The sequence below is a fragment of the Ceratosolen solmsi genome, unplaced genomic scaffold (genome assembly GCF_000503995.2).
Source record: "Ceratosolen solmsi marchali unplaced genomic scaffold, CerSol_1.0 scaffold14, whole genome shotgun sequence".
Classification (NCBI taxonomy): Eukaryota; Metazoa; Arthropoda; class Insecta; order Hymenoptera; family Agaonidae; genus Ceratosolen; species Ceratosolen solmsi.
Genome location: NW_011948420.1, coordinates 435,507 through 451,887, shown reverse-complemented (window position 1 = coordinate 451,887; position 16,381 = coordinate 435,507). Strand labels below are relative to the sequence as shown.

Below are 16,381 nucleotides of genomic sequence, written 5' to 3'. Positions count from 1 at the left end.
TTTAAAAGATCCATTTTGATTATACAAAATCCTAATTTAGTGGTCAATAAGCCAATACTTCTAACAAATACTTAATCTATTTTCAAATATAATTAAAAAAAATGAATAAATGCGCTATGAGTTCTCTACCAATGCTGAACTTATAATAAATATATGAAGTAATTATTGGTTATTATATTTTTAATAATTATTGAATGATTTGGTCGATTTTTACATAGCGCTATAGTTAATGTTTCAGAAAAGTCGAACGAGTTTATGATTTAAATAAATAGAATATTTCTTAATTACTGTTAATTATTCAGAAATCAGAGTCTGTAACATACTTCTAAAATAATAATACAAAATATACAAAAAGACTATATAGATGTCTTTAATTTTAAATAAATTTTAAATACCTTTAAAATATCTGCATTAAATTTTTAAATCGCATTTAATTACTTATTACGAAAATTTATTACATTATTTTGAACATCTTTTGGTACATATTATAAAATGATAAAAGCATAAATGATAGAAATAAGATTCAAAGTAATATATAGGTAGAAAGTAAGAAAAAGATATAAACTTGTTTAAACTTTTGTTACAGACAACACTGCTGAAATAAAAAACTTGTGACTTATGCAACAAAATTTTGCTTGTGTGCATCTTGTTTTTTTATAAATGTTTAAAATAAAAAACAAATATAAAGTTAATTCTTGCAGATATTTGAGAAAATTTCTATCAAACACAAATGCGAAAATCTCACGATATTATTGAAACATACAATAATTATAAAATCAGTACAATATATAAAATATTGTAATATTGTAATATTTATATATATAGTATTATCAAGCATGACTTTAAATTATATTAAAAAAAATTTAATATTATTGTATGGTTATTAATTTACTTTGGTTAAGTGATATAATTTTCAAAATTATTTTGAAAAAAGTTTACTAAAATTACTTCAATTTAACTGCATTTTATTTTGTTAATGTTAATTTTTACTAAAATATATTATAAAATTAAACGAACATTCTTAATAATATACTTGTGGAACAAAATATTTTTTTATTTCATATTATATAATTGACGTAATTTTATAAATAAAATATTTAATCTATCCTTTAAAAACCTAACACAAAATTTTTGTATATAAATTCTAAAGCATGAATTATTTATAAATAGCATTTTATATATAAATTTATTTTATATAAATTTATTTTATAATTTTGTATAATATATAAAAAATAAAAATAAATATAAAAATATATAAATTTATAATTTATAAATAGTACTAAACTCCATTACGTCAAGAATATTATATCTTTAGTATATCATTGTGGTTTGTAATAATCTGTAGGTTATTGAAAAAAAAAATTTATTCATAAAATTCTTATAAAAGGTTTATACATAGTAACATACTTTATGCACAGTATTGAAACATAGTTTATACATAGTGATAAAGTACATTTATTGTAACATTAAATAACTACAGCTAATAGAATTAAAAAAAGATTTATTGATAAGTAAAAATCTTGAAATACAGATACTCGAGAAATAAAATTGTAAATTAATTGCAAATTCAATTAAATAAATATTATAATATAAATTTTGCTTTAGTATGTATAAGAAAACAAACAATTTAAATTGAAAAGTTTGTATTTTCGACTAATTACAAAAAATATTCTTGTAGAAATAAATCTAACATTAAAACAGAATACTTTAGTACAATGCATTATTACTATTAATAACTATTCATTACTTGTGAGATTCATGAAACAAATATTAGAACTTCGATCAAATTACTCAATAATATTGCCAATTTAAACTTAGAGGTGTTTAAAATTCAGAATAATTTTAAAATATGAAATCGATACACTAAAGATAAAACAAACAGTTGAAAGACAATGAAACTGATAAATTCATTTTCCGTAAAATAATATTTGTTATCCGCACAACTTGACCACCAACAAGTAAGAAGCCAAACCTTATCCCCGATAAGGGGGGATAATTTAATACGACATTCTAACCACCCCTGGTAAAAGCACTTAAATTGCCTTATCCCTGATTCAAAAAGCTTGGTGAGTCAGGTATGAGAGGTCGCCGTTGGGGGATGGCGTTAGCATCGCTTATCGATTGGTGGATGTTGATAGCAGGGTATGTTGACTGGGCCGACGCCTCGGCGAATATAGTTGAATCTATTGACGTTGTCCCGACCATCGAGTTTTGCGGTCCATCGACAGACCGGAGATGCACGAGATTCTGACGCTTCTCATGTGCCTCCTCATTGTTGTGACCAATGGTGAGGATACGTCAAATTACGCTATTTTTACATTCGTATCTCATTACACTTGGTTTTATCTTTCTATCGTCTTCGGCTCCTATAAAACAGCAGTTACTAAATTTTATCTCAGACTTTATAAATATTGTGGGTTTCAATATGGTTTCGTATTTTTTTTTTCGAAACTCTCAATGAAAAATTCGATCATCTCAATATTGCCGTCTGTATTTTAATAATGTAAGCTTGGAATTGCATTGCACTAGGATGTGATTACAACTACATCGAGCGTATATTATAATTACCAAAATATTACTTACCATGAAATACATCTTTCGGTTTATATTACAGTTTATTTTAGCTACAAACAATTATAGCTTCAAAATTTCAAACCATTTTAGTTTTGAAATTAAAATACGTATAATTGAGAAATAATCGACAAAATACATCAAAACTTTACATATTTTTATATCTCTTTTTCGCTCGTATACACATTCCGCATCTCTCTCTCTCTCTCTCTCTCTCTCTCTCTCTCTCTCTCTCTCTGTATAAATAAGTAAACATAAAGTACAATTTGATTTTCAGGTTTTCATCCAGAAATAAAAAGCTTCGAGGCGAATCCTGACACTAAACGACTGTACGATGATTTATTGTCCAATTATAACAGGCTCATTCGACCAGTTATTAACAATACCGAAACACTGACAGTATGGTTGGGATTGAAGTTATCTCAATTGATTGAAATGGTAATTTACAATCCTCATCTTAATTATATATACGTAAAGCTACATTTCGTTGCAGAATAAGTAGAGAGAATACAGTTTTCGCGTATTAAATGATCTATATTTTGCAGAATTTAAAAAATCAAGTGATGACAACGAATGTCTGGGTAGAGCAGGTAAACAGCAAATTTATTTTCATAATAATTAATATCTTACTCAAAATTCAATTTTCTTAAATTAATCTCGAATTGAACAAAATTATAAAAAGGGTATACATGGTTAATATATACAGGTAAAATATATACATGTTATTATTCCCAGCATTCATATACACGTTAGAATATGAACTTTAATTACAAATTTGAGAAAAGTTAAACAAAATATAATTACTTTGTTATTAATGTAAATAAAAAATGTTTGTATCACACTTGTACGCAAAAATACAAGAGTAAGGGAAACAGTTAATGCATAAATATTTTACAAAATTTCTAACGAAAATTATACGCCGAACTGGTTTTCGCTTCTATGTTTTTTCTCCTTTTTACATACACAAATGTGATAAATACGGATGAACATGCATTTCATGGAGATATCCTTATGTATATGCTTGAATTTGAGCAGTTTCTTTTCTCAAATCCAAATAATTATTAACTTTCTCTCTCTCTCTCTCCCATGATTCTTTAACAATCATCAAGAAATGGTTCGATTACAAGCTACGCTGGGATCCAGAGGAATACGGTGGTGTTGAAATGCTGTACGTGCCATCAGAAAATATATGGTTACCAGACATCGTTATGTATAACAAGTGAGTCTTTCGTTCTTTTCTCTCTTCTGTCTATTTGTTATGTATTATCTATCTTTTGAATTTTTTATTTTATTATTTAGTTTCTTTACTAATTTATAAATATATATATAATCCTATCTTCTATTGACTATGGCTCATTTAGATTTTAAACATAAATTTGTTGAAAACCATTTTTTATTATATTTGATGAAATTATGCTATCGTTTAAGAATTTTAAAATAAATTAAAATAAAAAGGACTAATAATATTAAAATGGTGTGCACATCAGTTGAAGTGAACCCACGATTATTTAATAAAAAAGTATTCATATTGATAATTTTAATTTAATATTTACAGTTTAGATAATTACAATGTATTTTTATTTAAATAATTTATAATATGTAAACTAATACAAGCTTATACTTTTAATAAATACAACATCAAATTTAAAAATATTTCCTACCTTTAACATATACTCTATTAAAATAATGATGAAAACATATTAAGATCACAATGGTTATTATATAACTAATGAAAGTTCGACATCACCTGAGAAAGACTAAAGTTATCTAGCAAATAATTAATTTCTGTTTACTTACTTAACTAAAATTCAATATAAGATATAGATTTCAAAATATAATACTTAATACAAACTTATTTGACTTTCTTTTTCATCAAAATATTATCAATTGCTGCATGCGTTCCTTCTGTAGCACTGAAAAATAATAGCTTAAGTAAGATAATTCTATGTATAATTCAAAAGAATATAATTAAAATGCACAATATTAAATAATATTAACTCGCATAACTTGTTTCAGTTTGGTTTCATTATGAATATGTTCATGTCAATTATTCGATTTTAAAGGTTTAGTTTATGGCTCGAACTACCAATTCAATAGTTCAATGGATTAGTCTCAGCAGGATAATTTTAAAGGAAATAATAAGTGACAAGGTTAAAAAATATCATGTATTTAGGAAAAACAATGTTTATTATTTGTTAATAATTATAATAATAATACTGCAATGTTGTTGAGAAAGAAGTATTCTATTGTAGTACTGAGGGTGTGTCCTTGTACTCTTGATTATCGTAGATTTTATGGATATTACTGCGTGTCTTGTAATTGAGGTAATGCTGATGTAAATATCAGCTGGTGTAGTCCGTCAATCATGCTTATGAGGTAGCATGAGAAGATGGTGTTTGAATCAATTATGTTTGATATATGAATAACTATACTTGATATGGTGTAACATGTTTAATGGAATTCGTTGAGTAATCAATAATGTCTTGAATTATTTATGGGGGAAGTAGAAAAGAGTCTAGTCACAGGTAAGAGTTGTTAATAAGTCTTCATGCTCTTGAAGGATTAATGAAATGTATTTATAGTTGATTATTCAATATATTGTTGTCTGGTCTTGACAATGTGCTTGACGAATTGCGTCGCTTGAGTCGACTCTTATGGCCTGTACGGGGTCGAAGCGTTGGTCCGACCGAGAGAGAGAGAGACCGTACGGAGTCGAAGCTTTGGTTCGACTGAGAAAATGTGAATTGACAAATTTATTCTTGTGCGAGGTGTGACTAGCTTATTAGTAATATAAAAATGTACCTTGTGAGCTGCAGCCAAGGTGTGTTAGTTGCTGCGTAATTGATGTCCCCTTTGATTATTATTCCATTGACTTCACTGGAAATCGCTACTAAATCTGCCGATTTCCTTTTAATAATGCACACGTATATTATTTACTAGGCTTAGTTACTAGGTTTAGCGAGCGCGATGTAGGATTACAATGAGGATCGCCACATGGCGAGCTGCCCTTAAATATGCATGCAGCGGATGCAATGCCGGCAACAGTGCCGCTGCGTATTGTCATACCGAAAATTCTTTGTGGCGTTAGAAAATGAAACTTCTAGAAGTTTCGTGGACGTTCTTCCTTTGTGAGATCTTATAGTATATTGTATTTTAGATCGTAAAACTTGCTTAGACTTGTCGAGTTTTGTTTATAAACATTCGCCTGAGCGCGCGTCCCGGTCCGGGCGCGCGTGCCGTGTGCCGTACAGCGCGTATGACCCACTTTTTTTTAAATACGTGGAACTGCGTCAATCCCGAACATCAATATATTAATTCTTAATAATTAGAAACTTGATACTTTCCACGGTAAAAAGATTTATTTCGATACAATATCAAGTCAAAAATAGTGCAACTCTCACGATTTCAATTTATTTAATGCTGTAACGACTCTATATTACGCAGTGCGGATGGGAACTACGAAGTGACATTGATGACCAAAGCAACGCTCAAATACACGGGCGAAGTTTACTGGAAACCACCGGCTATTTATAAATCCTCCTGCGAGATTAATGTCGAATATTTTCCCTTTGACGAGCAATCCTGCAACATGAAGTTTGGCTCATGGACCTATAATGGCGCGCAGGTATATATATGTATAAGCACATGCATCTTATAAATATACTCATTTAGCAACGGACGTCGTGCAACACAAAAGGGGCATGAAAGATCTGTCTTCCATACTCACTGTAATTACTTTGTTTTAGAATGAAACAATATTTTCTATTGTGCAGGTAGATTTAAAGCACATGGAGCAAGAACCTGGAAGTAATTTGGTGGTAACGGGAATTGATTTGAGCGACTTTTACTTATCCGTTGAGTGGGACATACTTGAGGTGCCAGCCTCAAGAAATGAAGAATATTATCCTTGCTGCAAGGAACCTTATTCCGGTACAAAATTTTGAAATACAATTCAATTTTATGTCCTAAAATTCTTTATATTTTATCAAAATATTTTAATCATTAATCAATTATTTATTTTGCTTTAATTAATATTACTTTAAATATTAGTAGCCTATATATTACTGACTTCTTACACAGCTCAATAAATAAGCAAACACATTTAGTAACATTTATTCCAATACTAAAAATAATACATTAATTACTCTAAAAAATTGTAATTATTTATTATGAACAAATAATATATTGCTTATATTTTTTGTGTATTTTAAAACTACATTTTAAAAAATGTAGCATATGTACATACAATTTTTTCAGATATAACTTTTAATATCAAAATGAGAAGGAAGACATTGTTTTATACGGTTAATCTTATAATACCATGCGTAGGTATTACCTTTTTAACAGTTTTGGTATTCTATTTACCGAGTGATTCCGGTGAGAAAGTAGGTTCTTATTTTATATATTAATAATATCCTCTGTGAAATTAAGTGTAAGGCAAAATTACGTTTTTCCAGGTCTCACTATGTTCCTCAATTCTTCTGTCACTGACTGTTTTTTTCTTACTACTAGCGGAAATTATTCCACCAACTTCATTGGCAATTCCTCTACTCGGAAAATACCTCTTGTTTACTATGATTCTAGTCACTTTATCTATATGGATAACTGTGTGTGTTCTCAATGTTCATTTTCGGTTAGTATGTAATTAGTAATTTATTTTAATGATATAAATTAAGAATGAAATGAAAATTTAACATTATTTCTGTTGAAAAAATTGTTTAATATACAATTAAAAGTTCTCCATCTACACACAATATGTCGCCTTGGGTTCGACAACTATTTTTACATTGGATGCCGAGAGTGCTTATGATGCGACGAACACCTTATTCGACGCCAGAGTATGACGACACATATCTGGATAGCGGATATACTAACGAGATGGATTTTAGGTAACTCTCATATATCAAAAAACCAAACTATCCATTTATTTTTAATTACTTATTATTTTATTATAATCTTATAATCATTTACTACTAATTTTTATTTAAAAACTTGAGATAAATGTAAAAAATAGAATTTTACTGAAAATTGTTCAAAATACATATTAATGCTAATTTTTATTTTATTAAATATTATTATTATTATTATAATTCATTTTAATATAGTATATTTAAAATTTATAAATAAATTATATATCATATAAGATAATTTATGAATTATACAAGTACTAAATACCAAGGAAATCTTTATTATGTATTGAATAATTTAATCCAAATTATTCAAGTAAATCTAACTTAAATTAAATAAAATTATTTTTATAAGAAATATATTTTTCTAACAAATAATATAATTTACAATTATTAGATATTAGTACAAATGTTAATTATAAAAATAAACTTATCTATTCTACTTTTTACAACTTATCCCTCTCAAGTATCACTAAGCTACGATTAAATTAGCAGTTACTTTTTCATGCGCATATTCATGAGCCATAGGAATACTTATTTTTATTTGTAAATGTAGTTTCCGGGACAGTATTAGTGACTATCCATCTGAATCCAAGGATAGTCCCGACGGCTTTGAAAGCGTCACATCTGCATATAAGAATATACGTGATGAAGATATACGTCAAATACCGCATGCCTCTGGTGAGTGTTTTATGTACACCTTATTATATACTTTATGACATAGTATGCATGTGTAAGTTATGTGTATGTTGTACATTATGTATAGGTCATTATAGCATATTAAATATATTCAAGAAAATACTAATCAAAATTTTTATTATTAAGAATATAAAAATATGCACTTTGAACTATGAAAATGAAAAAATATATATTGCACTTACTTCAAAATAATTTTTTTTATTTTAATAAGATTTTCTCTAATTACATTTAAAATATAAAATTTGAATGTAATTCATAAATCGATTAAAAAATCTTAGGACAAATATTTTCAATATATTTCTAGAAAAGTTATATCAATTAAAAAATACAAAATTTAAAATAAAATAAAATTTTATTAAAACAAATACAGATTCATATTTTTTACAACTTCTTTTTCTAAAATAAGTACCCTGCAGCTAAATGGACAAATACACATTTATGCAAGCATACTCATTTATAAAGGACACATTTTCAATAGATTAACAACAATAAATATAAGAATTATAATTAATTATTTTTTGTTCAATAGATAAATTAATGTATTTGCACGTGTACAAGTATAATCTACATCATAAAATCAAATGTAAATAAGAAATTATAATCATTATAACAAATTATGGATATTTTTTAAGATGCAATAGCCTAGTAATTCTGTAGTAAGTAAAATCTTGTATTTTGTTAATCCTGTTCATTCCAGTCCATCTTATTTTATTTAAATTCACAAAACAGAATAATTGTTTTTTTTTTAAATATAAATTGCAAATTCACTTTGTAATTATGTTTTATTAATATTCAAAACACTTATATTATTTCAAAAATTATCAGAATTATTAAATATAAAATATTATTTATTGAAAATAATACACCAGATATACATAAAAAAACAAAGTGAAAGAAACTTAAGAAACAATGTTGGTACATTCAATCTAACATTATATTTATAATAATTATAGATACTTTTTTAATACGATAATTACATTAAAAGTAAATAATTCATATATTCATTGTAGGTTTGAAATGTTTGTCAGAAAATAATTTTAAATTATTATTATAATTTATTATTATTGTAGGTTTGAAATGTTTGTCAGAAAATAATTTTAAATTATTATAAGAACTATAATGTAATAAAGTAAAAAAAAATATTACCAAGCAGGTAGTAACTGAGCTGTCAAATACATTTATATATTTACCACATATTTATTATATTTAATAAAATTTTATATTATGCATTTTTATTTACATTACAACATAAATTTGTATATATTTATAAATATTTATTCAATGAAAATGCATTAATTTTTAAATAAATGAAAGTACTCATATTATCACATTTAAAAAAGGCATCTTTAATAATGAAATTATTTTTTTACTTGCATAAATGTACGATTTGAAGAATCAATTTCTTAAGTCAAATATTAGATTTAAAATTTTATGAATATAATTTTTAAATTAATTTTAATTTGGTCATTTTTAATCGACTGGTTCATATTAAAAAACAAAATACAAAAATTTAACTTTGGATAATTTAGCTTATTTTTAATATAAATAATAGATTTAAAATATATAAAAATGCATGTAAATTTATTATAAAAATAATTGTTTAAATTCGGGGCACTTATTTTTAGAGACACCGTTTAAATATGCTGCTAATGTTTTTTTAAATCATTTTTGTTTCTTTTCATGTACATAGTATTTTTAATCTTTTATTTACACATTAAATAAAATATATAAATTTTATTTGTGCATTAAATAATGAAAAAAATTTTCACATTTAACTTAAAATGATAATTAGATACTTTTATTCAGATTTAATTAAATATTTGTGATGAATATTTCTCAGAAAATTTTATATACATAAAATAAATATGTAATCATTAATGTGTTAATTTTCTGTGTACATAATTTTTTAAAGTAATAGACAGCGAAAATACGATGCCAAGACATTTGTCACCAGATATCATGACGGCTTTACAGGGAGTCAGATTCATTGCTCAACACATCAAAGACGCCGACAAGGACAACGAGGTATTTATTGTAATTATTAAGGATTTGATTCAATTCAATAAGTTTTATAATATAATACATAAATTAATTAAAAATAAATTTCTATTACTGTTTTAAAATACGTTTAATATTTATAAAATAAATATTCCAATTCTTAAATATTTTCAAATATTAACAACTTTGCACTTGAAATTCAAGATTAAATCATCAAATATCTAACTTTTTATACAACTAAATAAATTTTAAGAAGAAACATTAATCATAAATCACATTAAAATTTAAATAAATTTTAACAATAAACATTAACGTTCAAATCATTTAAAAAGTTTGTTTGAATATTAGAACATATTACACATAATAACAATGGTAATAGTTTTTGTTAAGTTAAAGAATGTAATAAGTTAAAAATTTTATCTTACTTAAATGATAAAAACAATTAAGAATGTCATTCATAAGTCTGGGTTACTATAAATATTTGGATTTGTACTTTATGTAAATTTTTCCTTTAAATGTTTCAATTTATGTAAAAGTTATTATTGAATTCAAAATTAGATTCTTTAAATTCATATAATGTGTCATTTTTTACTAGAACATTATAGTTTCCCAAATTTGAATTTAATATTCAAATTTAATAATTTAATAATTATAATGAAGAAGTTAAAATTTATTTCCTGTTTATTTCTTATACTTACCTATGACAAAATACTATCTGCTCACGCTTCATTGAAATAATTATACAAATAATACTCTATTACAATTTGTGTAGATTATTGAAGATTGGAAATTCGTAGCAATGGTATTAGACAGACTGTTTCTTTGGATTTTTACATTAGCATGTATTGTCGGAACCGCAGGTATAATTTGTCAAGCGCCAAGTTTATATGATACACGCGAACCGTTAGATCGTCAGATCTCAAGCATTCCCCTTCGAAAAGGTAACTACATGCTTCCGCCACAGCCTTTCTTCGATTACGACTAAAGAATTTCAGTCGTTAAAAAAGTGTACAAAAATTAATTCATTATGTAATTGTATGTACGCTATTCTTATTAAAATATGTTCATTCGTTAATAATAAATTATATGAACTGACTAATATATGATGCTTCTTATTTCATCATCCCCGTGAACATAATTAAAATTAGTTAAAGACATTTTAATAATTAAAAAAAAAGTATATATTTCAGCATAAACATATCTTAATTCGATCGACATGAACGTTTGGTAATACTACTAATTCAATATTAAAAAACTAAAAATACTAATTTGTAAAATTAAATATTTTATATTCTTTTAAAATCTAAATAAATTTAATATTTAACTTACAAATATAATAGAATTTAATATCTTGCTCATTTTTCACATTAATTATACAAAATGATACACAGCAATTTGTATTTTCTGTGTGTATATCTTTTCATTCGTAAACTCCATGTTTCACGAAAATAAAATATAAACTTCATTCTTATTCTAAATCAATTATCATTAATTCAGGAGAATCACTTGTACTACTTATAGCACTATGTGCACTAGCCTGTGGTTTTGATGACATAGAAACAGCTTGTTTCTTATTGGAGCTTTGAGTTATACTATTATCATCATCTTCGTCACTACTATCTGAAATTAAATCAATGACAAGTGCACGTTTCTTCTCTTTCAGTGCAGGTGTTGAAGGTGTATGATTACTTTCATCTGCAAATAAAACTGATATTAATATTATAGTATTCCAAATAATGTATAAAATATGTATTTTCTTAACATAAATTTTTTTTTTATAAAGTTGATTTGTTTAAATAACTATTTGTCTAAAGTTCATGAATTTAATTTTAATTAGATTTATACTATTAAATAAGCTTTTATGATGTATATAAATGATATAATATAATAATTTAATAAATAAAATTAAATACTAACAATTTGTTTACTATTTAGAATATTCGTCAATTAAAAATTTTAAAAGTTAAGTTAAATTTTTTAAGTTTATTGTGTACAACATATATTAAAAAATAATTAAATTATGTCTTACCAAGATCTACTGTAACATCAATATCAAGTTTTGAATGATTTGGACTAACTTCAATTTTATCACTCTTGTCTTTATCTTTTTCTTTTTTAAGCACTAAATTTTCCCAAGAACCATCTTGAAGTAATTGTATTTCATTCACGTCTGGCAACAATTTAGTTGAATTTAAAACTTCTTGAAAATATCCATCGATTGTTAAGTTATCATATAAAGCTGATTTATCACAAACTGGACAGTTCCACGTTGGCTTTCTTTCGTTCATTTGTAAAAATAATGACGCATCGAAACATTGCAAATGAGAACACGTTGAAGCACGACATGGTGTACTCATACGCATTTTTCCTAAAGGACAGGCTAATGATACCCTTAGAGATGTTGTTGCAATTTCACTGTCTGCATCTTCGTTTAACTTTTCTTTAACTGGAATTATATTAATATTAGTATATTTAATATCTCGTTATCATTCTATCTAATATTATTTTAGTTCGTTAAGAATACATACTTAATCCTCTAGTATAATCTGAATGTTTAACTCCTCTATTTTTTAATCTTGTTAAAAGTTCTGAACTCGTTAGTTTCCGTACGAGATATACAGCAATTGCGTATCTTCTACCATAATCAGCAGACCATGAAACTGTAATTTGGTTCCCTACTGTTGGAGATAATTTAACTAACGGACTAATGTTTACAGGCCTAGGTGGCCTTTTCGGTTCAACTCCTGGTTTGTTAGTAGGAATTGGATTCTAAAAATTGAAGCAAATACTAAAAAGATTCTTCAATACTTTTTAGGTAGTTAATTTTGACTTACTGGTAAAGGACACAGTTTACCATTGACTTTAACATTTATACTAGGAGGAAAATAATCTTCTTGTTCGCATGAAGTTTCTTGTAAACAAAATCGCATTTGTACCTTTTAAAAGTCAAAAAATTCTTACATTTAATAAATAATTGAAATTAAAGTAATTTTTATATATTTAAGTAAATTTTACCTGTACAGTATAATCCATTTTACTTCCTTGTCGACAATCGCGTGAACTCGCGATGTCTGTTGATTGTTGTGGAGTTAAGTGGAAAACAAATGAATTTTCTTGTAATCTCATTGTTCCTTGTGGCATTAAACTTGATGGTTTTAATAATTCTCCAAGTAAATCAAAGAATGGTAATTTCTTTAATTTAACATCTGGATGAACTGGATATTGATTGGGTTGAATTTGTAATGGTGTTGGTATAGGAATAACTTTTTGTTGAGCAAAGGCAGCATAATTTGGATACAGTGCATTGGTTGATCGTGTCTACAAATAAGTCAACAATCTGGTTAATAATCAGCTTATTCTGTCCTAATGTTACTTGCAATTAAAATAACAAAATGGTATTTACATTTAAATCTGTTACCTGTGGTGTTACACTAGTATAACCAGGATTTTGATAAACTGATGTTGACCTCTGAGCTACTTGGGACTGTGGAATGGATGCTTGATGTGCAGGTGGTAAATCTTTAGTAGCAGACACAGATTGTTGTGATTGTTGTTGTTGACTCATAGCTTGTGCATGACCTTGTCTATAAAAATATTAATCAATTCTATATCTAATTAAATAAAATATTGAAAATTATTTAACAATTCGATTATCAAATTTAAAAAATTCGATCTGACATTTAAAAAGATACATCTTCAAACAGAAAATTATCTTTCCACACAACTAAAAAATATTCTCACAGTTTTAAAAAAACTTTTCACGTTTTCAATGATAGTATCAATTTTAAAAATCCAAATTCAAAATACATTTTAACATTAATTTTAATATATAAAGAAATTACTGATTTCTAAATAAAATATTACTACATGTATTTGTTTCAAAATATCTCAGTTTCAAACATTAATTAATCAAGAATCTATATAACAAACCTTGTAAAATAATTTCTAGATAAGAGATTTCGTTCAATCTGTTGTTCGGATACACCTTCACTTTGACCATACATTTGGTGTGCAGCAAGTTGATCTGCTCTATAAACAAATTTAACAACAATATTTTCATTTGCTTTAAAAAGAAAAATATATCTACTATTCTTACTGTATAGTTTTGTACAATTCACGAATTTTTAATTGTACAGGATGCGATCTCAGACGTAAAAGCTCCAAGGCACGTGCTTGAAGCTCGTTTTTTCTACCTGATTTATTTCGACCAGCAAACCCCAATAGCATCTGCAGTTCAGAAACTCGGAAGCTTAATACCATATTCTGTAACAATGGTTACATATGCAATTGTGTATGTAAATTATTAAATTGACGAATACATTCAACAAAATCAACAAGAATTTTGTAAAGCTATAAAATTTGTTTAGCAGAACACAAAATAAAACTAAAATAAATAAATAAATATATATATATATATATATATATATACTTTAAAAACTTGAGAATGCAAAAGTACCATTTCATTGACGAATGGATATCACTGAAAAGTTTGTCTAAATCTAATACTATTTGTCACAAACAAAAATTTTAGGTTTATAAAATTAAAGCGTATGTGAATATATTACAGGGTTCGATCTCATATAAAACTTTCATCTATTCGGGAATGAGAGATTAACGAAAAGCATGAGATATTTTCAAATTTTGAAATACTCCGTTTTAAACGTCTGTATTCTTCTCAAGCCTATCTCCACCGGCTCCTCTTTCCTTAACATATTTACAACTCAAATTTATTAATCAGCAATTTTCATTTGCTTCATTAAAATAAAATGTAAAGATAAAGAGAACAAAATAAGCGAGATGAGTAATTCTGACATTTCATTCGGCAACAAGAAACATAAACATAGCACTCAAATTTTAAATAATTTTTTTAACGAAGTATCGTGCGCAGCATTCGACAGTCTGTTGAAAACATAACCCACAATGCAATAAGAAAAAACAAGTGCATACTATCCGTGATACTAGTAGTTTACAATAGTGTTAATTTTTTACAATATCATACACAACCCCACGATGCATTTCATTCAACTTGTTTGCATGCAATTGTAATAGGTGAAAACCAGATTCCCAAACACGATCATACAATTAGTACGCAAAACAACTAACTCTTTACAAATACTACAATTCGTTGCATGAAGAAAAATTATTAACTGCCGCTTAAAATTCATCCTAACGACTTACCTCCAATTCGTCCGTTTCCGACATGGTTTCGTTGACGAATTTCAATCGCCGATGATCTTCGACCTCGTTGTTGCTTTGCCACAAAGTTTCGGATTCCGGCAAACCCGCGCCGTTCTGCCAAACTGCTTGCAACACGAACGCCTAAAACTAATTTAGTACCCGATGTTCAGTGTCGTTAACTGCAGCAGTCGTCTTCTTTTTCCGTTTCACATAAGTTTTCTCTTTTTCTAAACGGAACTTTCGATAGTTTGGACTATATTAGCCGTTCTCCTTCCTTCCACAGCAACGTTACTCGTGCCTGACAGAACAGAAAAGAAGCTTTCAGATACTATAGCTAATACACATTGTTTTAAACGCTTAAATTGTATACATCTTCGTAAATTAATTAGATAAAAATTTAAACTTAAGCAATGAACATTAGAGAATCTTATCGTATTAGTAGTTCGAAATGCAGACGAAGATAATATGAAACAAAGGGATTTTCAAAGATGGCAGCTAAATCGCTCGTATCCTATGCTTATTATCAAACAAAGTGGCTGAATAGCAATAAAACATTAAGTATTATTGTAGTATTGTAAGCGAAACCTAAGCCAGAATTATTACATTTTTCTTTTTCTAACATTACTATAAGTCAAATTTTTATTTTAGTTTCATCTTAACTTCATTTACATTGTAAGTACAATTAAGCCATGAAAACAATTTGTCCATATAGTCTCAGCAACCAATTGAATTTTTAATTTATGGTTTTCTTCATTTTTATATACAAACATTGAAGCGTTGCAAGAAAATTAACAAAGTGCATGCATTAAATTGTCTGCTATTCCTTAACTCGAATGTGTCTAATTACAAAATATAATTTAAATATTATAATAATAATATAAAATATTATACAATTTAATTTTGTATTTGATCACATTTCCATACAATTAATCTGATCTTTAAATAATAAGGGTACTTACATGGTTTATGATTTTTAAATTTGGTAGGAATTATTACTTTATCATTTGAATCAAACTTAATTTAAACAT

At 26.5% G+C, this 16,381-nt stretch overlaps 2 protein-coding genes across 2 annotated transcripts; one reads left to right on the top strand and one right to left on the bottom strand.

The window, feature by feature from the left end:
- Positions 1-2,090: 2,090 nt before the first annotated feature.
- Positions 2,091-11,246, top strand: nAChRbeta2 (nicotinic acetylcholine receptor beta2). The gene is made up of 12 exons (XM_011497911.1): positions 2,091-2,287; positions 2,849-3,009; positions 3,117-3,161; positions 3,681-3,790; positions 6,016-6,196; positions 6,345-6,501; positions 6,829-6,956; positions 7,029-7,204; positions 7,308-7,460; positions 8,035-8,159; positions 10,090-10,202; positions 10,948-11,246. The coding sequence occupies exons 1-12, from the start codon at positions 2,236-2,238 to the stop codon at positions 11,158-11,160; spliced, it is 1,614 nt and encodes a 537-aa protein (XP_011496213.1). The 5' UTR covers positions 2,091-2,235; the 3' UTR covers positions 11,161-11,246.
- A 279-nt stretch (positions 11,247-11,525) lies between these two features.
- Su(var)2-10 (E3 SUMO-protein ligase Su(var)2-10) lies at positions 11,526-15,615 on the bottom strand. Its single transcript, XM_011497910.1, has 9 exons — positions 15,354-15,615; positions 14,272-14,438; positions 14,106-14,204; positions 13,594-13,759; positions 13,191-13,493; positions 13,010-13,111; positions 12,704-12,944; positions 12,205-12,621; positions 11,526-11,870 (listed from the first exon to the last, which is right to left on the bottom strand). Exons 1-9 carry the CDS (start codon positions 15,375-15,377, stop codon positions 11,644-11,646), a joined length of 1,746 nt encoding a protein of 581 aa, XP_011496212.1. The 5' UTR covers positions 15,378-15,615; the 3' UTR covers positions 11,526-11,643.
- Between the last annotated feature and the right edge of the window lie 766 nt (positions 15,616-16,381).

What these genes read in the sequence shown, in the direction of transcription:
- nAChRbeta2 (XM_011497911.1), top strand. Translation starts at nt 2,236, where the DNA reads ATGCACGAGATTCTGACGCTTCTCATGTGCCTCCTCATTGTTGTGACC. An exon ending in TCAAATACCGCATGCCTCTG is followed by an intron (nt 8,160 to 10,089) that starts GTGAGTGTTTTA and finishes AATTTTTTAAAG; the next exon opens with TAATAGACAGCGAAAATACG. An exon ending in ACGCCGACAAGGACAACGAG is followed by an intron (nt 10,203 to 10,947) that starts GTATTTATTGTA and finishes CAATTTGTGTAG; the next exon opens with ATTATTGAAGATTGGAAATT.